Genomic DNA, 16,325 nt, shown 5'->3' with positions numbered 1-16,325 from the left:
TTGAAACTATGAAGTAAGGGAATTACTATATATAAATAATATGAAAAACTTAAGCAAGTGTTGGGTTTTTGAGAGACCCCATTATATAAAATTTTAATTTTTTTTTTTTACATCAGTAAGAATTGCAAATATTTTCCTTCAGGGTTATTGGTAAATATTTGTGAAATTTTAAACAACTTTATATCATTAAAATTTATATTTTACAAGTGCCATTATATGAAAATTTTATTGGGCTCCCTTCAAATATCCCATTTTGGGGGCACTATTTTTCTGAGGCAGCTTTCACTCTTGCCTGAATTAGTAAAGCCGTGAATATTTTGTGTGTATCTATCTACTACTAGACTGGACAGTTCTCTTACACTGTTTTAGGTGAGCACAAGATAATTTTGAAATAACAGTAAATGTTTTAATAAAGGATTTAGATAATAAAATCATTCGGTAGAGATGTAGCATTTTCTGTATTCTTTAACTGTTTATAAGTGTTTGTTGATTTACTTTGTAGACATCTGGAGAGAAAGTGGGCAAACTGAGCTTGGTTGACTTAGCTGGCAGCGAGCGGGCAACGAAAACTGGAGCCGCAGGGGACAGGTTGAAGGAGGGGAGCAACATCAACAAGTAAGTTTTCCAGAAGCTTACTTTTATTACTTTACTGACTTAAGAGCCAAATGGGGAACTTCTGTGGTTATTAAAAGAATAAGGTTCTGGAATTATTGAGGCTATATTGAATAAATAATTGAGAATTTTTTCATATATATATACTTTTTTCAAATATATATCTATATTTATATAGACATAGATATTTATGGACCCAAGCATATTTTATGTTTTGTTGAGATGTCTAATGGGGCTGAAGAGCACAGTCAAGTCAGAGGTTTCTCAAGAGCAGCCCTACTGAGATTTGGGGTGATTCTTTGTCCCAGGGACTGTTCTTTTGTGTTGTAGGATGTTTAGCAGCATCCCTGGCCTTACTCACTAGATGGCAGTAGTACCTGCCACCTCTCTTCTCCCACCCCCAGTTGTAACAACCCAAACATATCTGTGGACATTGCCAGCTGCTCCCTGTTTGGGGCACAGTAGCCCTCCACGGGAGAACCACTGGTCTAAGCTATGGAAAAGCTGTTGAGACATCTCAGCCTGGGTGTCACGGTCTGAGCAAACATCAACCTGTGTACTAGCCACGTTGAGCTTTTCCTTTTATGACTGTTGTGGTGCTTATTTATACCAAGAAGCCAGGGTTTTATAAAGTAATATTTTGTGTACCAATTCCTTTAAATGGTTATATTTTCTACCTCAAGCTAAATTATTAGCTCCTGTGGGCAGGAATCCAGAAGGAAACACAGTGAGAGTCACTAACTGGAGATCATAAAAGACCATCATCCAGATGCTATGTTGTTATTGTATTATTGAATGGTGATATATATGAATGATATTGTGTGTGATATATTTATAGATATATATGACATATATAGATACACTGACACACATATATAAATGTTTTTGCCTTATACTAAGTTTTAATTAATTGTATTGTGTTTGTGGCTTCCTTTCTTAAAGATATGTGGTGTTTGTATCTTAACCTAAAGGTTTACAGCTCATGTTGCTATTTACAAAAATGAAAAAAAATAATAGAGCTAAGCAATTTAATTGCTTGCAGTAGTATTAGAAGGATATTAGCTTTTAGAGTTCATGGGTTTTTAAACTGAGCAACAAAATGCTGATGGCAGTGCTGTTCTAATGCAGGTACAAGGCATCTTGATGTTCAGTTTTGTGCTAAAATATGATACTTAATATACTCAGTTTTTTATGGTTATTCCGGTTTGTTGCACCATGCAGGTCCCTCACGACCCTCGGTCTCGTTATCTCAGCCCTAGCAGATCAGAGTGCTGGCAAAAACAAGAATAAATTTGTTCCATATCGTGACTCAGTTCTCACTTGGCTGCTCAAAGTAAGCTCCCCACTCCCCCACCCCCATCCTTTCTGGTGTACTCTTAGTGGTTGGTAGAAAGGAAGAGAAGAGTAGATTGTTAATTCCTCCCAATTACCATTTCTTCTAATAATGTTCAAGTTTAAAATCTTACATGATAATCATAGTTTCAGTAGATTAAGCACCTGATTCATCAGAATCTGGAAGCAATGGGATTTAGGGCACACTGAATCACACAGTTGCCTCTGAGATTTTGGGGTGTAGCAGAAGGACCTCCTGCTAATCTGATAGCCTAGTGAGTCATAGGAAAGGATTTCCACTGTCTTATGGACTCAGCTGGACTACTCTGTCTTTCTCACAGACTCCTTTTGTTTGACTGACATTTTGGACCTTGTTTTTCTGTTTAACATCAAGACTACTCATGATCATTTTAATTTACTTTCAGCTTAGGTGTTGTTTAAGGATACAGAGTAGAGCACACAGTCATTAATTTGTTAATTGACTTAGTATGTGTAAGATAGATGGAAATGAGAAAGAAAAAAGACTATGGAATGCTATGAGGAGAATGTAAAGAAATGTAAGACCCTCCTCCCTCTATAATAGCTATAATCTAGTAAGGGAGATAAGGTGTACACAAAATATTATAAAAGAGTCAGTGATTCCATAAGAGAGACAGTAAGGACATGTAATAGGTGTTTGGTGAAGAGAAAGGCTATTTCCAGGTCTCTTCTCGTCTTCAAGTTTCCCTGTAGTCTCTCTTTTTTTTTTTTTTTAAGTTTATTTATTTTGAAAGAGAGAGAGAGAATAAGCAGGGGAGGGGCACATAGAGATGGAGGGAGAGAATCCCAAGTAGGCTTTATGCTGCCAGTGCAGAGCCCGACACGGAACTCAATCTCAGGAACCATGAGATCATGATTTGAGCCAAAATCAAGAGTGAGACGCTTAACCGACTGAGCCACCTAGGCAGGCGCCCCTCTCTGTAGTCCTCTTGGAGGTGTCATGGTGAATTGGCTATGGGACTGGGAGCTAGAGGATTGAAAATCCAGTGACAGTTTAACTCTGTATAGAGTTACCAACCTAGAACAAAATATTTTACCTAATACTTTTTCTATTTTTAAAAAAAAAAAAATAATTTTATGAGCTCTGTTTAGTTTTGTGATAGGTTATTCTGTCACTGATCAAGACTTTATTGAACACCTGTTGCTCACTGTGCTAGGAGTTGAGAATGTAACACTTAGTATAGGACACAACTCCTTTTTTTGGCTGTTTTAAATTTTTATTTTATTTTTTATTTTAATTCCAGTGTAGTTAACATACAATGTTACATTAGTTTCAGGTGTACAATATAGTGATTCAACAATTCCATACATCACCCAGTGCTCTTCACGACAAGTGCACATCCTAATCCCCATACCATAATTCACCTCCCCACCCCTGTAACCATCAGTTTGTTCTTTATAGTTATGAGTCAGCTTCTTGGTTTGTCTCCCTCTCTCTCTTTTGTTGTTCCCTTTGCTTGTTTGTTTTGTTTCTTAAATTCCACATATGAGTGATATCATGCAGTATTTGTCTTTCCCTGACTGACTTATTTTTGCTTAGTATTATTCTCTGTAGCTCTATCCATGTCATTGCAAATGGCAAGATTTCATTCCTTTTCATGGCTGAATAATATTCCATTGTGTATATATACCACTTCTTTATCGATTCATCAGTTGATGGACACTTGGGCTGCTTTTGTAATTTGGCTATTGTAAAAAGTACTGCTATAAACACTGGGGTGCATGTATCCTTTTACATTAGTGTTTTTGTATTGTTTGGGTACATACCCAACAGTGGGATTTCTAGATTTTAGGGTGCTTCTATTTTTAACTTTTTGAGGAACCTCCATACTTTTTCCAGAGTTTCTGCACCATTTTACATTCCACGAACAGTGCAGGAGGGTTCCTTTTTTTCCACATCCTCTCCAGCACTTATTATTTTTTTGTGTTTTTTATTTTAGCCATTCTGAGAGGTATGAAGTAATTTTAATTTGCATTTCCCTGATGATGAGTGATGTTGAGCACTTTTCATGTGTCTGTTGGCCATCTGGATGTCTTCTTTGGAGAAATGTCTGTTCTTGTCTTCTGCCTATTTTCTAATTGGATTGTTCATTATTTATTTTTTTGGTGTTGATTTGCATAAATTCTTTGTATATTTTGGATACTAACTCTTTATCACATAAGTCATTTGCAAATAATCTTCTTTCATTCAGTAGGTTGCCTTTCAGTTTCATTTACTGTTTCCTTCACTGTGCAGAAGCTTTTTATTTTGAAGTAGTCCTGATAGTTTATTTTTGCTTTTATTTCCCTTGCCTCCGGAGATATATCTAGACAGATGTTGCTATAGCCAATGTCACAGACATTTCTGTGCTCTCTTCTAGGATTTTGTTTTAAATTTTTTTAACGTTCATTTATTTTTGAGAGAGAGAGAGAGCGGGGGAGGGGCAGAGAGACAGAGGGATACATAGAATCTGAAGCAGGCTCCAGGCTCCAAGCTGTCAGCACAGAGCCCAATTTGGGGCTCAAACCCACAAACCATGATATCATGACCTGAGCTGAAGTCAGACGCTTAACCGACTGAGCCACCCAGGTGCCCCTCTTCTAGGATTTTTTATGGTTTCACCTCAGTTAAAGGTGTTTTTAATCCATTTTGAATTTATTTTTGTGGGTGGTGTAAGATAAGTGGTCCAGTTTCATTCTGGACCACTCAATTACATTCATTCAAATGTAGCTGACACCATTTGTTGAAGAGACTTTCTTTTTCCCATTGGATATTCTTTCCTGCTTTGTCGAAGATAAATTGACCATGTAATTGTGGGTTTATTTTTGGGTTTTCTGTTCCGCCTCATTGATCTATATGTCTGTTTTTGTGCCAGTACCATTATATTTTGATTTCTCCAGCCTTGCAATATAACTTGAAATTTGGAATTGTTTTCCAAAATTGCTGTGACTATTCAGGGTCTTTTGTGGTTCCATACAAATTTCAGGATTTTTTGTTATAGTTCTGTGAAAAACGCTATTAGTATTTTGATAGGGACTGCATTAAATGTGTAGACTGCTTTGGGTAGTATGGACATTTTAACAATATTTGTTATTCCAAGGTGACACAACTTTTGACTTAGTCTATAACATGTTTATAAAGGAAGCTGGGTTTTCTTCTATTTTCTACTCTCTCAAAAGGTTAGTGGTATTCATCTTTACTTTCTAGAACTCTGCACACCATTTGAGCATGCTTCATTAAGTGAAACTGACCACAGTGTAAAAAATCAGGTAGATTACTTCCATTGGCCAAAATGCAAAAAAAAAAAAAAATTTAAAACAAAAGAATAAACAAACAAAATTTGATAATTAAAAAACACTTGTAGATAGGTCTTGAATTTAAGGGGTATTACAAAACATTAATCATGCTGGTCATCAGTAATTAACCTTGAAATCTCATGTGTTTAATTTCCAGGAGACATTTTGATAAGATACTCATTTATTCCTCAGACTTTCCCACAGAAACATTTCCTGATCATTCATGATTATTCCCTGGATGTGCCTGATTTAAAAGACATAATATTCATTGTCCTGTTTCAGTGTTACTACTTCAGTCCATTTAAACAAACACTAGGAAATATCTTTTATTAAATTAATTCACAGAATTAAAATAGCCAGTGTAATTATTGAGTGTCCATTCCATAGGTTGGAGGCCAGAAGAATCAATTACTTTGCAAAGTGCTTCATACACATGATCTCATTTACTTCTCTGAAAGCAAATGGTAATGTTCCCATGTTACAGTGGGACAGTGGTCGCAGAAATAAGATTAGGGCTGACTTCGCTGCCCATCTTCTCTTGCCTAGGCTATGTAGTGTACATCCTGTCAAAGGTTACTTTTCGTTAGAAGGAGAAACATTTTACTTTTACCACATGTTGATAGAAACTCATGAAAATACTTGAAGAGCAAAACTAAATATTTTTGAAAACTCACTTTATCTTCTGTTCAGTAAAATTAGGTTGTAATTATAACATCCGTGTGTCAGTTCTTAGGCTAAAAAAATGAAGTTTTCTTGTCATGTTTCTTACTTGAAAACTATGTGACCTTCTTTGTCATGTGTAACTTTTGCAGCAAGATCACAAGTGGGGCATTTTTGCAAAACTTATTCCGATGTTCAAACAGTTTTCCCAAAGGCCTCTCAGAATCCATTGATACATAAATCAGTCTCCTTTGAAGTAGCTTTTATGCCCTTTTTGCTCTGTCCTTCTTTAATTCTAAATTAGTCTAACTCTCCCTGATCCTTGTTCGACTTCGTATGATTCTAGTATTCTCCAACATAGCTATCATTGAACTCATAAAATTGCTCAGCCTTTATCAGATTTGCAGTTTCTTTTAAAAGTGTTTTTGCATTGTATTTGCATTATAATTGTGTTATGCTCTTGATATTTACCACATCTGAGAGTCAGAGAAAATGAGTACCCTAGGTGATTTGGTGGGGCATACATATGAGTGCTCTTCTGTCACTCTTCTCTCCGGGTGGGTTGAGTGGTTACTCATTTGGTAAGTGGTCAGTGGAGAACCATTTCTTATCAAGAGATTTTTTTGCTTCTCTGTGTAACCTTCTAAATGTGAGCCTCTTAACATCAAATAATTTCTGGTAATAAACACTCAAATAATACGTATCTTTTGACTTCATCCACCTTCTTCGTTCTTACTGCCACTTACCTAATGAAGGCAACTTTCATCCCTTGCCTGGATGATTGAAACATCTCCCTTGAGTTTTTTTATTAATCCATTCCTTCTTTATAGTAAGGTTGTACTGTCTTAAAATTAATACTCTTCTTAAACTTCAGTCTCTTCAATAATTCTGTTAGAGGCCCTTATGATAAAGTCCAAATTCTTTAATGACTTGTGACTTTCTAGGCCTTCAATAATCTGACCCCTCACTACCTCTTATTGTTCTTCTTGCTCTTAATATGATCAGTCCTAGCTAAGTGTTGAGTCCTCTTACTTCTAGGACATTATTCTTACCGTGTTTGGAACATTCTTCCTCCTCTCTACAATCTCCCCTCCCACTGCCCTCCCCGTAAATCTTTATCTGGACAATGCTTATTCATCTTAGGTCTCAAATGTCACTTTCTCTGAAAGTCTTCCCTACCGTTTCAAGACTGGGCTTTCTGCTCATTCTCTGTTTTCTGTGACCATGTTGTGTTTATCCCTACTCTAGTTCTTACCGTGTTGTATGTAGAGCACCACCCTCTAGATGTAAACGCTGTAAAGAGCTGAGTGAATGAGTACCTTCAGCTCTGCTCTGAACCAGCATTATGACCTTTGGTAAGTCTGTCAATCTTCCTGGGTCTCAATTTCTCATCTGTAAAATGAAGTAATTTCATTAGATGACTTCAAAGAGTTCTTTCAGCTTCAAAAAATCCTGCCTTCCAAAATTCAATTTCTTTCCTATGTCCATTTAATTTGCAATTGCCACATTTGAAACAAAGCTTGCCTGATTTGCCTAATTAAACAATTAAAGAGTAACAAGAAGCTTTATACTTTCTCCTTGAATGAGTGCCAGTTCTTTTGTTGCTGTTTCCTTTTTGCTAATGGCATGAGGCCATTTTTGAATATAAGCATATTGTTACTCATGCACAAGGGCTTTTAAAATATCAAGTATTTGTCATTTGCCAGGTTTCCTTTTCTCAGCACAAATTAAAGTACAATATGCATGCTTTTTCCCTTTGGTAGTTATTGTTACAAATCCCCTTTTACCCAATAGCATTTGCTGTTCATGTGGGCTAACAGAATGCCGTAGTTCTTGAAGGGCAACACTCCACCATGGTGCTGTTGGTGAACTGAATTATAATCTGACATGTAATTCATGTGATCTTTATATATAACATTGGAATTTCATTAATGTGCATCTTGGTATTCTTCTGGACGTTGCCAAAGCTGGGCACCAACAGTGTGATATCAGTGTCTGGAAGCGAAGAGGAAAGCAAGTGATCACACAGACTTGGCGGAAGTTGCTTCTGCTTTCTAGAGTCCAGATTACTTATGTTTCCTTCCTTTTCATGTGCTGGAGTGTATTTCCTTCAAAGACCTCATTAAGCTTTGTTTTCTGTGGAAAACCTAGTTTTCAGTAGTGGATGAATAAACAGATACATAGTCTGTGATTGTATTGAACTGTTAGCAGTACCTAGGGAATTATTTTGACTCTGGCACTAAGACAGAATAACTTGGAAAGCTATCCAGTCACCTTACTTGCTCCTCAAATCTGAGCTCTCGCTCTGTTGCCAAGTGGCACTTTGTTGCTATATTATTGTGGGTGACTGGGGGCGGGGGGAGTGAAATCATATTGGACTTGAAGGCAGAGTACAACTGGATTAGAATATTGTTCAGTTTACTAGTTCTGGATCTTTAGGCAGAGTATTTGACCTGCTTTGTCAGAACAAACCTCTGGTTTTTCTTTTGTTTTTTATCTGTAAAATAATTCACAAAAGGCTGAGGACTAAGTAAAATTTGTACAAGGATGGTATAAATCACAGATTGCACAAACAAATTTTAGATATATTGATATTGGAAAAACCTTTTATCTTCAAAGATAAAAAGTTGACTTTTTTATGATCTTTGATTCCCCATATTGGCCTGCTTGAGAATCCATAATTCAGTGATATCCTATTGCTGAAAGAGGGTATCAGATCTCTTTTTTTGGGTTGTTCTTTTCATCTTGGGATAGTATATTAGGGTATTATTAGATGTCTATTGCTATGTAACAGATTACCCCTAAAACTTAATAGCTAAAAACAACAACCATTTATTATCTCATAGTTTTTGTGGGTCAGGATTCTGGGTGTGGCCTAACCAAGTGGTTCTGGCTGGGGTCTCCCATGTGGCTGCAATCAAAGTGTCATCTGGGGCCGTCATTGCAAGGTTTGACCTGGGGTTGGATCTGCTCACCTCAGTGGTTGTTGGTAGGCTCCAGAAGATCTCTTTCCATTTCACTTTTGAGGTCTCTTCATAGGGCCACTTCACTTCATGACAGTGGTTTCCCAAGAGTGAGAGAAAATACCCACAACAGAAGCCATAGTCTTTTTATAATCTAACCTCAAAAGTGACATGCCATCACTTCTGCTGTATTCTGTTCCTTAGAAGTAAATCAGAAGTCCTGCCCACACTCAAGAGAGGGGGATGGTACTGAGGTATGAATACCTGGAGATGAGGATCCTGGGGGGCTGTCTTAGAGGCCGCCTGCCACAGGAGGGTGACATACAGCCTTTGGATGGTGAAGCGGAGTCCGGGTGGACTTGATTTCTAGTTTTGTAATTCTGAGTTATATGTAGTTGTTTTTTAGTGTTGTCAAGTGAAAGTTTTTTGAATTTGTTGGAGCCTGTTCTAAAGCCCATTTCACCATACTGATCAGTTTTAGTATAATGAAGAGAGTATTTTTTCTTCAGCACCCTTGTCTGAACTGTAGAAGTGGTCGTGTAGAAAGTAAAGCCTGTTTGAGTAGTTTTTTTTTTTTTTTCAATGTTTTTTTATTTATTTTTGGGACAGAGAGAGGCAGAGCATGAACGGGGGAGGGGCAGAGAGAGAGGGAGACACAGAACCGGAAACAGGCTCCAGGCTCTGAGCCATCAGCCCAGAGCCTGATGCGGGGCTTGAACTCACAGACCGCGAGATCATGACCTGGCTGAAGTCGGACGCTTAACCGACTGCGCCACCCAGGCGCCCCCTGTTTGAGTAGTTTTTGAAGTGCTGTCAGAGGGAATAAAATCAGGTGCCTCCAACATATCTTTTGTTTTAAAGACTATAATTCTACCTAGAATTCTTGAAAAATTCTTGAAAAAAATTACAAGATGACTGATAGTCTGTAACAGCAACACTTTCTGAGCCATTATTTAGGCTTCACATAGATTCCAAGTACATGGCATCATGCGCTAGATTGTAGGTAATCACTCTTTGATCAGATAACAAATAACATTATGATTGTTCAGTTTCTCTAAGGAAGATTTTTAGTCATTTAAGAAATCATTGTTTTTTGTTTTGAGTAGTGTGCTGACTTACGACATCATATTGCCTGTTAGAAGAGGACAAATTAACTTAGAACCAATTGTTATTAAACTGAAATAAATGGAGCCTTTTTTGTATTTCCCCGTCCTTTCTTAATAACCAGATCTCCCTTCTGCAGAAACGTAGCTTGGCAGAGAAGAAAGAGCATGGGACTGGGGTTCAGCATATCGGTATTTCAGTTCTAGTTTTGTCCTTAAATATGTGTTCTCTCACCCTTTCTGACTTCATCTTTATCATATGATGTTTTCTTCCAACTTAAAAATCCTACTCAATTTAATTCTTCATCTAGGACAGTCTTGGGGGTAACAGCAAGACAGCCATGGTGGCCACTGTTAGTCCAGCCGCTGATAACTATGATGAAACCCTTTCAACTCTGCGGTATGCAGACCGCGCCAAGCACATCGTGAACCATGCTGTGGTGAATGAGGATCCTAATGCACGAATTATCCGGGATCTCCGGGAAGAAGTAGAAAAGCTCCGAGAACAGCTAACTAAAGCAGAGGTATAAGGCACAGCCAAGCCACACTTTATGGGTCTAGGAAAAGCTAGAACTTGAATTTTCTTCCCCTTAGCTGTAAGTGCTAAGTACTCCACTTAAAATTTTTGAGTTTCCTATAGTAAGAGAAATTTGAGATGAATAATAAATAAAGGCAGATAGATTTTCATAGTTGAAATTTAGAGAGTTTTTTTTTTTACAGGTGTGAAAGGATTGAACAGAAAGAGAGAATATAGGGAATTGAGAAAATGTTCCTTTCCACAGTATAGGCAGCAGACAAGAAAGAAGAGGTATAATTGAATAAGGAAGAGAGGGAGAGAGACGCTTGAAACAAAATGTATATAATTTAGCACAGAAAATGGTGAAGAGTGGGCATAGACTAACTGGAAGAGAACTCAAGCAGATATTTGCTGTATCATTTGTTCACTGGCTGAAGTCAGAATGAAAATCTTAAGGACATCTTCCACTTCTTGATAACCTAGTTTTTTCATGTGGCTTAATTATGTTTATAGAAAAAGTATTTTATAGCAGAAATACCCACCTATTTAGAGGTACTCTATTTCTACTACCCTATGTACATTCTATAACGTATGGTATTTATGTTCCATTACTGAATTTGAAACCTACACAATTCTAACCTGCAACTAAATGTTTTTCTTTTGAAAAGTGAAATAAAATACCAGATTCAGGATCTCTACTTTATTAGCATTTCTGTTCCCAGAATTTCCCAGGACTATGGGACTCTTTCCTGGTGTTGGGACATTAGCCCTTTCTTTTCTTATAACCTGTTTTCTGGTAGTAGATTGGTAAAATACATGGTCAAAACGTCATTTTGGTTATATTTTTGCCTGTTGAAACTTATCCTGTTTTTATAGGAATAATTTTATGGTTTATTAAGATTCTTTGAAATTTTGTTTCTGTCTTCCTGGTATTAATAACACCATTCAGTTTGTAACATGTACGTCTGTATATACTTGAATCAATACCTGAAGTCATCAGTAGAGACTAGAATGAATCCTGTGTATAAGTCTAGATATATGACCTATTGGGATTTAAAAATAAGCCCTTGAGAACTTGAACTTTCTGCGAAGCTACATCATCACAGTGACAATTGGTTGGAGAAAAAGGAAGCAGTTAGGTCTTCCTTTCAAGCCCACCTTGGATGACTGAATGAGCTTGTGGGGTGCATACAGTCTGGATGCTGTGTGTCAGTGGCATTCATTGTTATGTCTTAAGTAGATCAGAGATCTTGGTGACTTGTAGAGCTGAGAGGAGGCAGACTGTTATTTTTATCCTTCTGGATTTAGTTAATGCTTTCTTCAGAGCATGGTACAGACATTTCATGAAATAAACATTTTGCTTATAGGCAATGAAATCTCCAGAGCTAAAAGACCGGCTAGAAGAATCAGAGAAGCTAATCCAGGAAATGACTGTGACCTGGGAGGAGAAATTAAGGAAAACCGAGGAGATTGCACAGGTTTGTGCTTTCTGATTAAAGACGCAGAAACCTCTTGGCAGTTTGTGCAATGCAACTCAGATGTCATTTTGGGTTCCTATTTTGATTTTTTAGCTTTGAAGATGGCAAATCTAGCACCACTAATAAGAACCTAGATTCAAGAGTCTCTGCCTTACAAAGATAAAGAAGACAAATTACAATTAATTGTTCATTGTGTAAGAAATATTTGTTTAGGGTCATAGAAGTTTTTTAAATGAAATAACTACTTTGTAGCCTCTGACTCTGAATACCTAGTTAAGTAAGACCTAAGGAACTTACCCAAACTATAAAATGCTTAGTGGTAGATATATTAGGCTATAAGCCTCTGGCTTCATTATGACAACTCAGTAAAAGTAATATGAAATACCTAAATCTGAGGTGACTGTCTCTCACACTTAATACAGGTAGAGTTGTGAAATTTTAAGGTAGGAACATTGGCGTTTGGAAAGAATCTTAAATGTCTAGTTGTTTACTTAGTAAAAGACTTGCCCCATGGCTTTCCTGTTAGATGGATGTTCAGCCTCTGCTCTTAAAAATAGAATGTGGAGTTAAGTACCCCATTGAGCAGTCTTTTCATGGTAAGGTAACCTCTGCCTGTTCCCCTCCTTTTCTAAGTTAAAAATCTCTAGTGTTTTCAACGGTTTCTTGTTTAGTAAATATATATAACTTGGTATTTCTTTTGTCACCCAGCAGGTTCCATCTTTAAATGTGCTGCCCAGAATCAATCTATACATCAGATGTTGTAGGGTGGCACTACTGTTATGTAGCATAAAGTGGATGTTATATTTATATTAGTGCAGACAGACTTTAAATATTTTTTATTATAGTCATTTTCAAAATAGATGAAAACAAGAGAAGAGTATGATGAATCTACATGTACCATCACCCAGTTTCATTAAAGATCACCATGTAATCCATCTTGTTTTAACTGTATCCCTATCCTGGGTTATTTTAATACATATCCTTCAAATTACAGAGAAGAGAATATTCCAGTGTATGAACTCCATTTCTCGTTACATATTTCACTTGTTTTTCATAAATTATAAGTCATTCTAATAATTATCCAGTTTAGAACTAATTTGTGTGAGCCTTTTTGAGCTACTCCAAAAGTAAACATTGACCCTGAAGTGCTGCTGTATTTGAGTTGCTTTGCTGCTACAAGACAGGGTCGGTCTTAAGTAAAATTGCAGTGCGAATACTGGTGAATACTGGTGAATCTTATCGTTAGCATCTTTTCCTTACCTAACTGTTCTCTGCCTCTTTCACACGTCCCTTTTGAGAACCCTGCCTGATTTTATCTCACACCTCATTTAGCACCTTATCTTTGCAAGCCCCCAGGCTTCAGTGCTGCTGAGCTTGCTAACTCCTCTTTCATGGGAAAAGACCTGGTCTGTTAGTCATTGACCTTTTTCCAAAAGAGACGAGCATATCCCAAATTGTATTTCTGGCAGTATAGCCACAAATTGTTTATAAGTCTTCTGGGAAGAAAAATGGTCCATGGTCAAATAACTTTGGGATGGTATCCCTAAAAATAGCAAATTCTTCAGGCTGTAATTTAATTGTGCTGCAAACTTACTGTGTGGCCCTAATTAAATGACTTAGCCTGTCTTGTCTTTCGTCAGAATCAAAGGCTTTTGGTGGCTGTGACTCATTACTATTTGTTATTTATATATAGTCAAAGACACCCTACTTTGCCCCAATTCATATACTTTAATCGTAGAGCATTGGTTGCAGGAGTCATGCGTATCCCCCTATATGCAGACATTCATATATTGTGTGGTCTCAGAGACAGTCATAAAAAAGAAAGGTTCATACTCTTATTATGAAAGTAGTACTTGATGCATATGCAAGTTTTATTCATTTATTTATTTAGCACATGCTCAAGCAGAGGAGGGGCGGCAGGGAGGTAGAGAGAAAGAGAGAGAGAGAGAGAATGAGAATAAGAATAAATATGAATTGCAAGCAGGCTCCACACCCAGTGCAGAGCCCAACGTGCAGCAGGGTCGATCTTACCATTGTGAGATCATGACCCGAGCCAAAATCACAAGTCAAATGCTTAACTGACTGAGCCACCCAGGTGCCCCTACAAGTTTTATTTTGGTAAATTTACAAACCTGATGTTTTGAGTGCTCACTGGTTATGCACTGTTCTTGCTAGGTGCCAGGAATTCACAGTGGATAGATAGGATCCATGCCCTCATAGAGAAATGGTCAAGTAAACAAGCCTGAGTTACCAAGTATGAGAACAAGCATACTTCAGATAGAAGAAACAGGTGTAAAATCTCTTAAGAGAGCATTCTTGACACTTTGAGGGACCTGGAAGAGTTCCATTTAACTATAGCACAGGCTTTGAGAGTAGGAATGATAAGACATGAAGGTGGAGAGGAAACGGGCCAGATTGAAGGGCCTTGTGGACTTTGTTGAGGGAGTTTGGCCCTTATCTTGCTGGGGAATCACTGAGGGTATCAAGCAAGGGAGTGTATTGAAAATTTGGCCTTTTAGAAAGATCACAGTTGGTAAAACACCTTTGCTCATATGTATAGAACTAAGTGAGAAACACAAATTCAAGATGTTAGATAGTTTTAAGAAGGAACATTGAGAATTCAATAGTATAGTTGGTTGCTATTGGTAATGGCTTATTTTTCAAAACAAAGTTTTAATTAACAAAATTAAAAACATTATATAGTTTGGAAAGAAAAAATGCAATAATCTATAATACCATGTCCTAAGATAACATAATTAAATTATAAAATTATTTAATGATTATTCCAATGTGAGACCTTTTATATCTTGCTGTGTCAATAGCTATGGAATTAATCCTTTTCTAATACATTTATAGGAGCGACAGAAGCAACTTGAGAGTCTTGGAATATCTCTTCAATCTTCTGGGATTAAAGTTGGGGATGATAAATGCTTCCTTGTTAATCTGAATGCTGATCCTGCTCTGAATGAACTTCTGGTTTACTATTTAAAGGTGAAGTAACAGGCTTTGCTGCTATTTCCTGCCATGATATAGAACAATATTTCATAGTATTTTTTTTAACTTGAAGAAACATGCTTATTCAAAAATAATGAATTAACACAATTGTTTCTATTCGAATAAACTAGAAGGTAGAAAAATATTGAGTTTCTGAGATTAGTTACCCTTTTTAGTCTTCAAGTGATGTAATTCAACCTAGTAATATAAAAACTAATATTCTGATGTTATTTTCAAGACATTAAGTATCTTAGCTACTATGATTGACTGTGATTTATGCCAGGGAGCTAAGTAGATAACTTTAAAGCTTAAAGAATGACTTTTGGAACTAAACAATTTATTAGTAGACTAAAGTTTTTGTCATTTATATGAAGCACACCCTTTTCTGAGTGGTTATCAGATTACAAGAGGAAATGTTTAAAGAAAGTTATGGTGTAGGACCACTTACTATGAAATTTGTTTCCAGTAATTTAGGAAAATTCAAAAATTTGGATTATTGACTTATAAAAAAAGAATAGATGACTTAGAGAGTGAGAGGGTCAGAAACCCAAATAGCGATGTATGTTGAAATCTGTAAATTGTGGCACTTATCAGGAAGACAAGAGACAACTTTAGAATAAGCAGGAATCCTGAGACACTACATAAATTACGAGGAGGAGCTCACCAAAATCCCCTTGTCCCAGGGCGTAAATGAATTAGGTAATGGACTATATGATTTTGACTTGTGGTTAATATATACTGGGAGGAAATCTTTTCCACCCTTACAATATGGATACTATATATGTAGGTTTAACTGAAGTGACTAAGAAATTAAAGATAATGAGCTGGTAAAGTTGGAAACTGCTTTAAAATTAGAAAATTGTGTGGTTTCATTTCTAAAGAGACTAAAGAATTCACAATGCATTGGCTAGTTTCCCAGGTTTTATTAAAGATATCCTGGGGTAATTGGTTTATGTTATTTTGATAAATAAAACCCCTTTATTAATGAGTATCTGATACCATGTTGTATTATGCTGTGAATTAAATTGTGTTTTTGATACATATAGTATATGTGCACTCTCAGCTGTTGTGTTCAAGTGGGAGCAACATGGGAGTGGCAGGGAGATGACCCACGTTTTTAGTTTGGTATGCTGCTGAACGGATGTGTGATTTCAAGTCCTTTGCCCCCTCCAGTCTACAGATCCATCCTCTATAGAAGCGTGCTTTCCCTGTCTGACTCCCTCACAGGAGCCCTATGAGGATTGAGTAAGACTTGATATTTACAAAGTACTTTGTAAACAGAAGCACTGTAAAATATAAAATATTCCACATACCATATTCTTACTTGATACTCAGCGTGGTACCTTATGTA

General features: G+C 36.8%; 1 protein-coding gene across 2 annotated transcripts in view; it reads left to right on the top strand.

The window, feature by feature from the left end:
- The window catches only part of KIF13B (kinesin family member 13B), a 203,584-nt gene that overhangs the window by 84,553 nt on the left and 102,706 nt on the right, over nt 1-16,325 (top strand). For both annotated transcript variants that reach the window (XM_047854895.1, XM_047854894.1), the window contains exons 9-13: nt 503-615; nt 1,834-1,945; nt 10,297-10,509; nt 11,870-11,980; nt 14,837-14,971. In XM_047854895.1, the coding sequence (XP_047710851.1) occupies nt 503-615; nt 1,834-1,945; nt 10,297-10,509; nt 11,870-11,980; nt 14,837-14,971 (684 nt within the window). The remainder of the gene's footprint in view (nt 1-502; nt 616-1,833; nt 1,946-10,296; nt 10,510-11,869; nt 11,981-14,836; nt 14,972-16,325) is intronic.

Source organism: Prionailurus viverrinus, chromosome B1, assembly GCF_022837055.1.
Source record: "Prionailurus viverrinus isolate Anna chromosome B1, UM_Priviv_1.0, whole genome shotgun sequence".
Classification (NCBI taxonomy): domain Eukaryota; kingdom Metazoa; phylum Chordata; class Mammalia; order Carnivora; family Felidae; genus Prionailurus; species Prionailurus viverrinus.
This window is presented reverse-complemented; position numbering and strand designations above follow the sequence as displayed.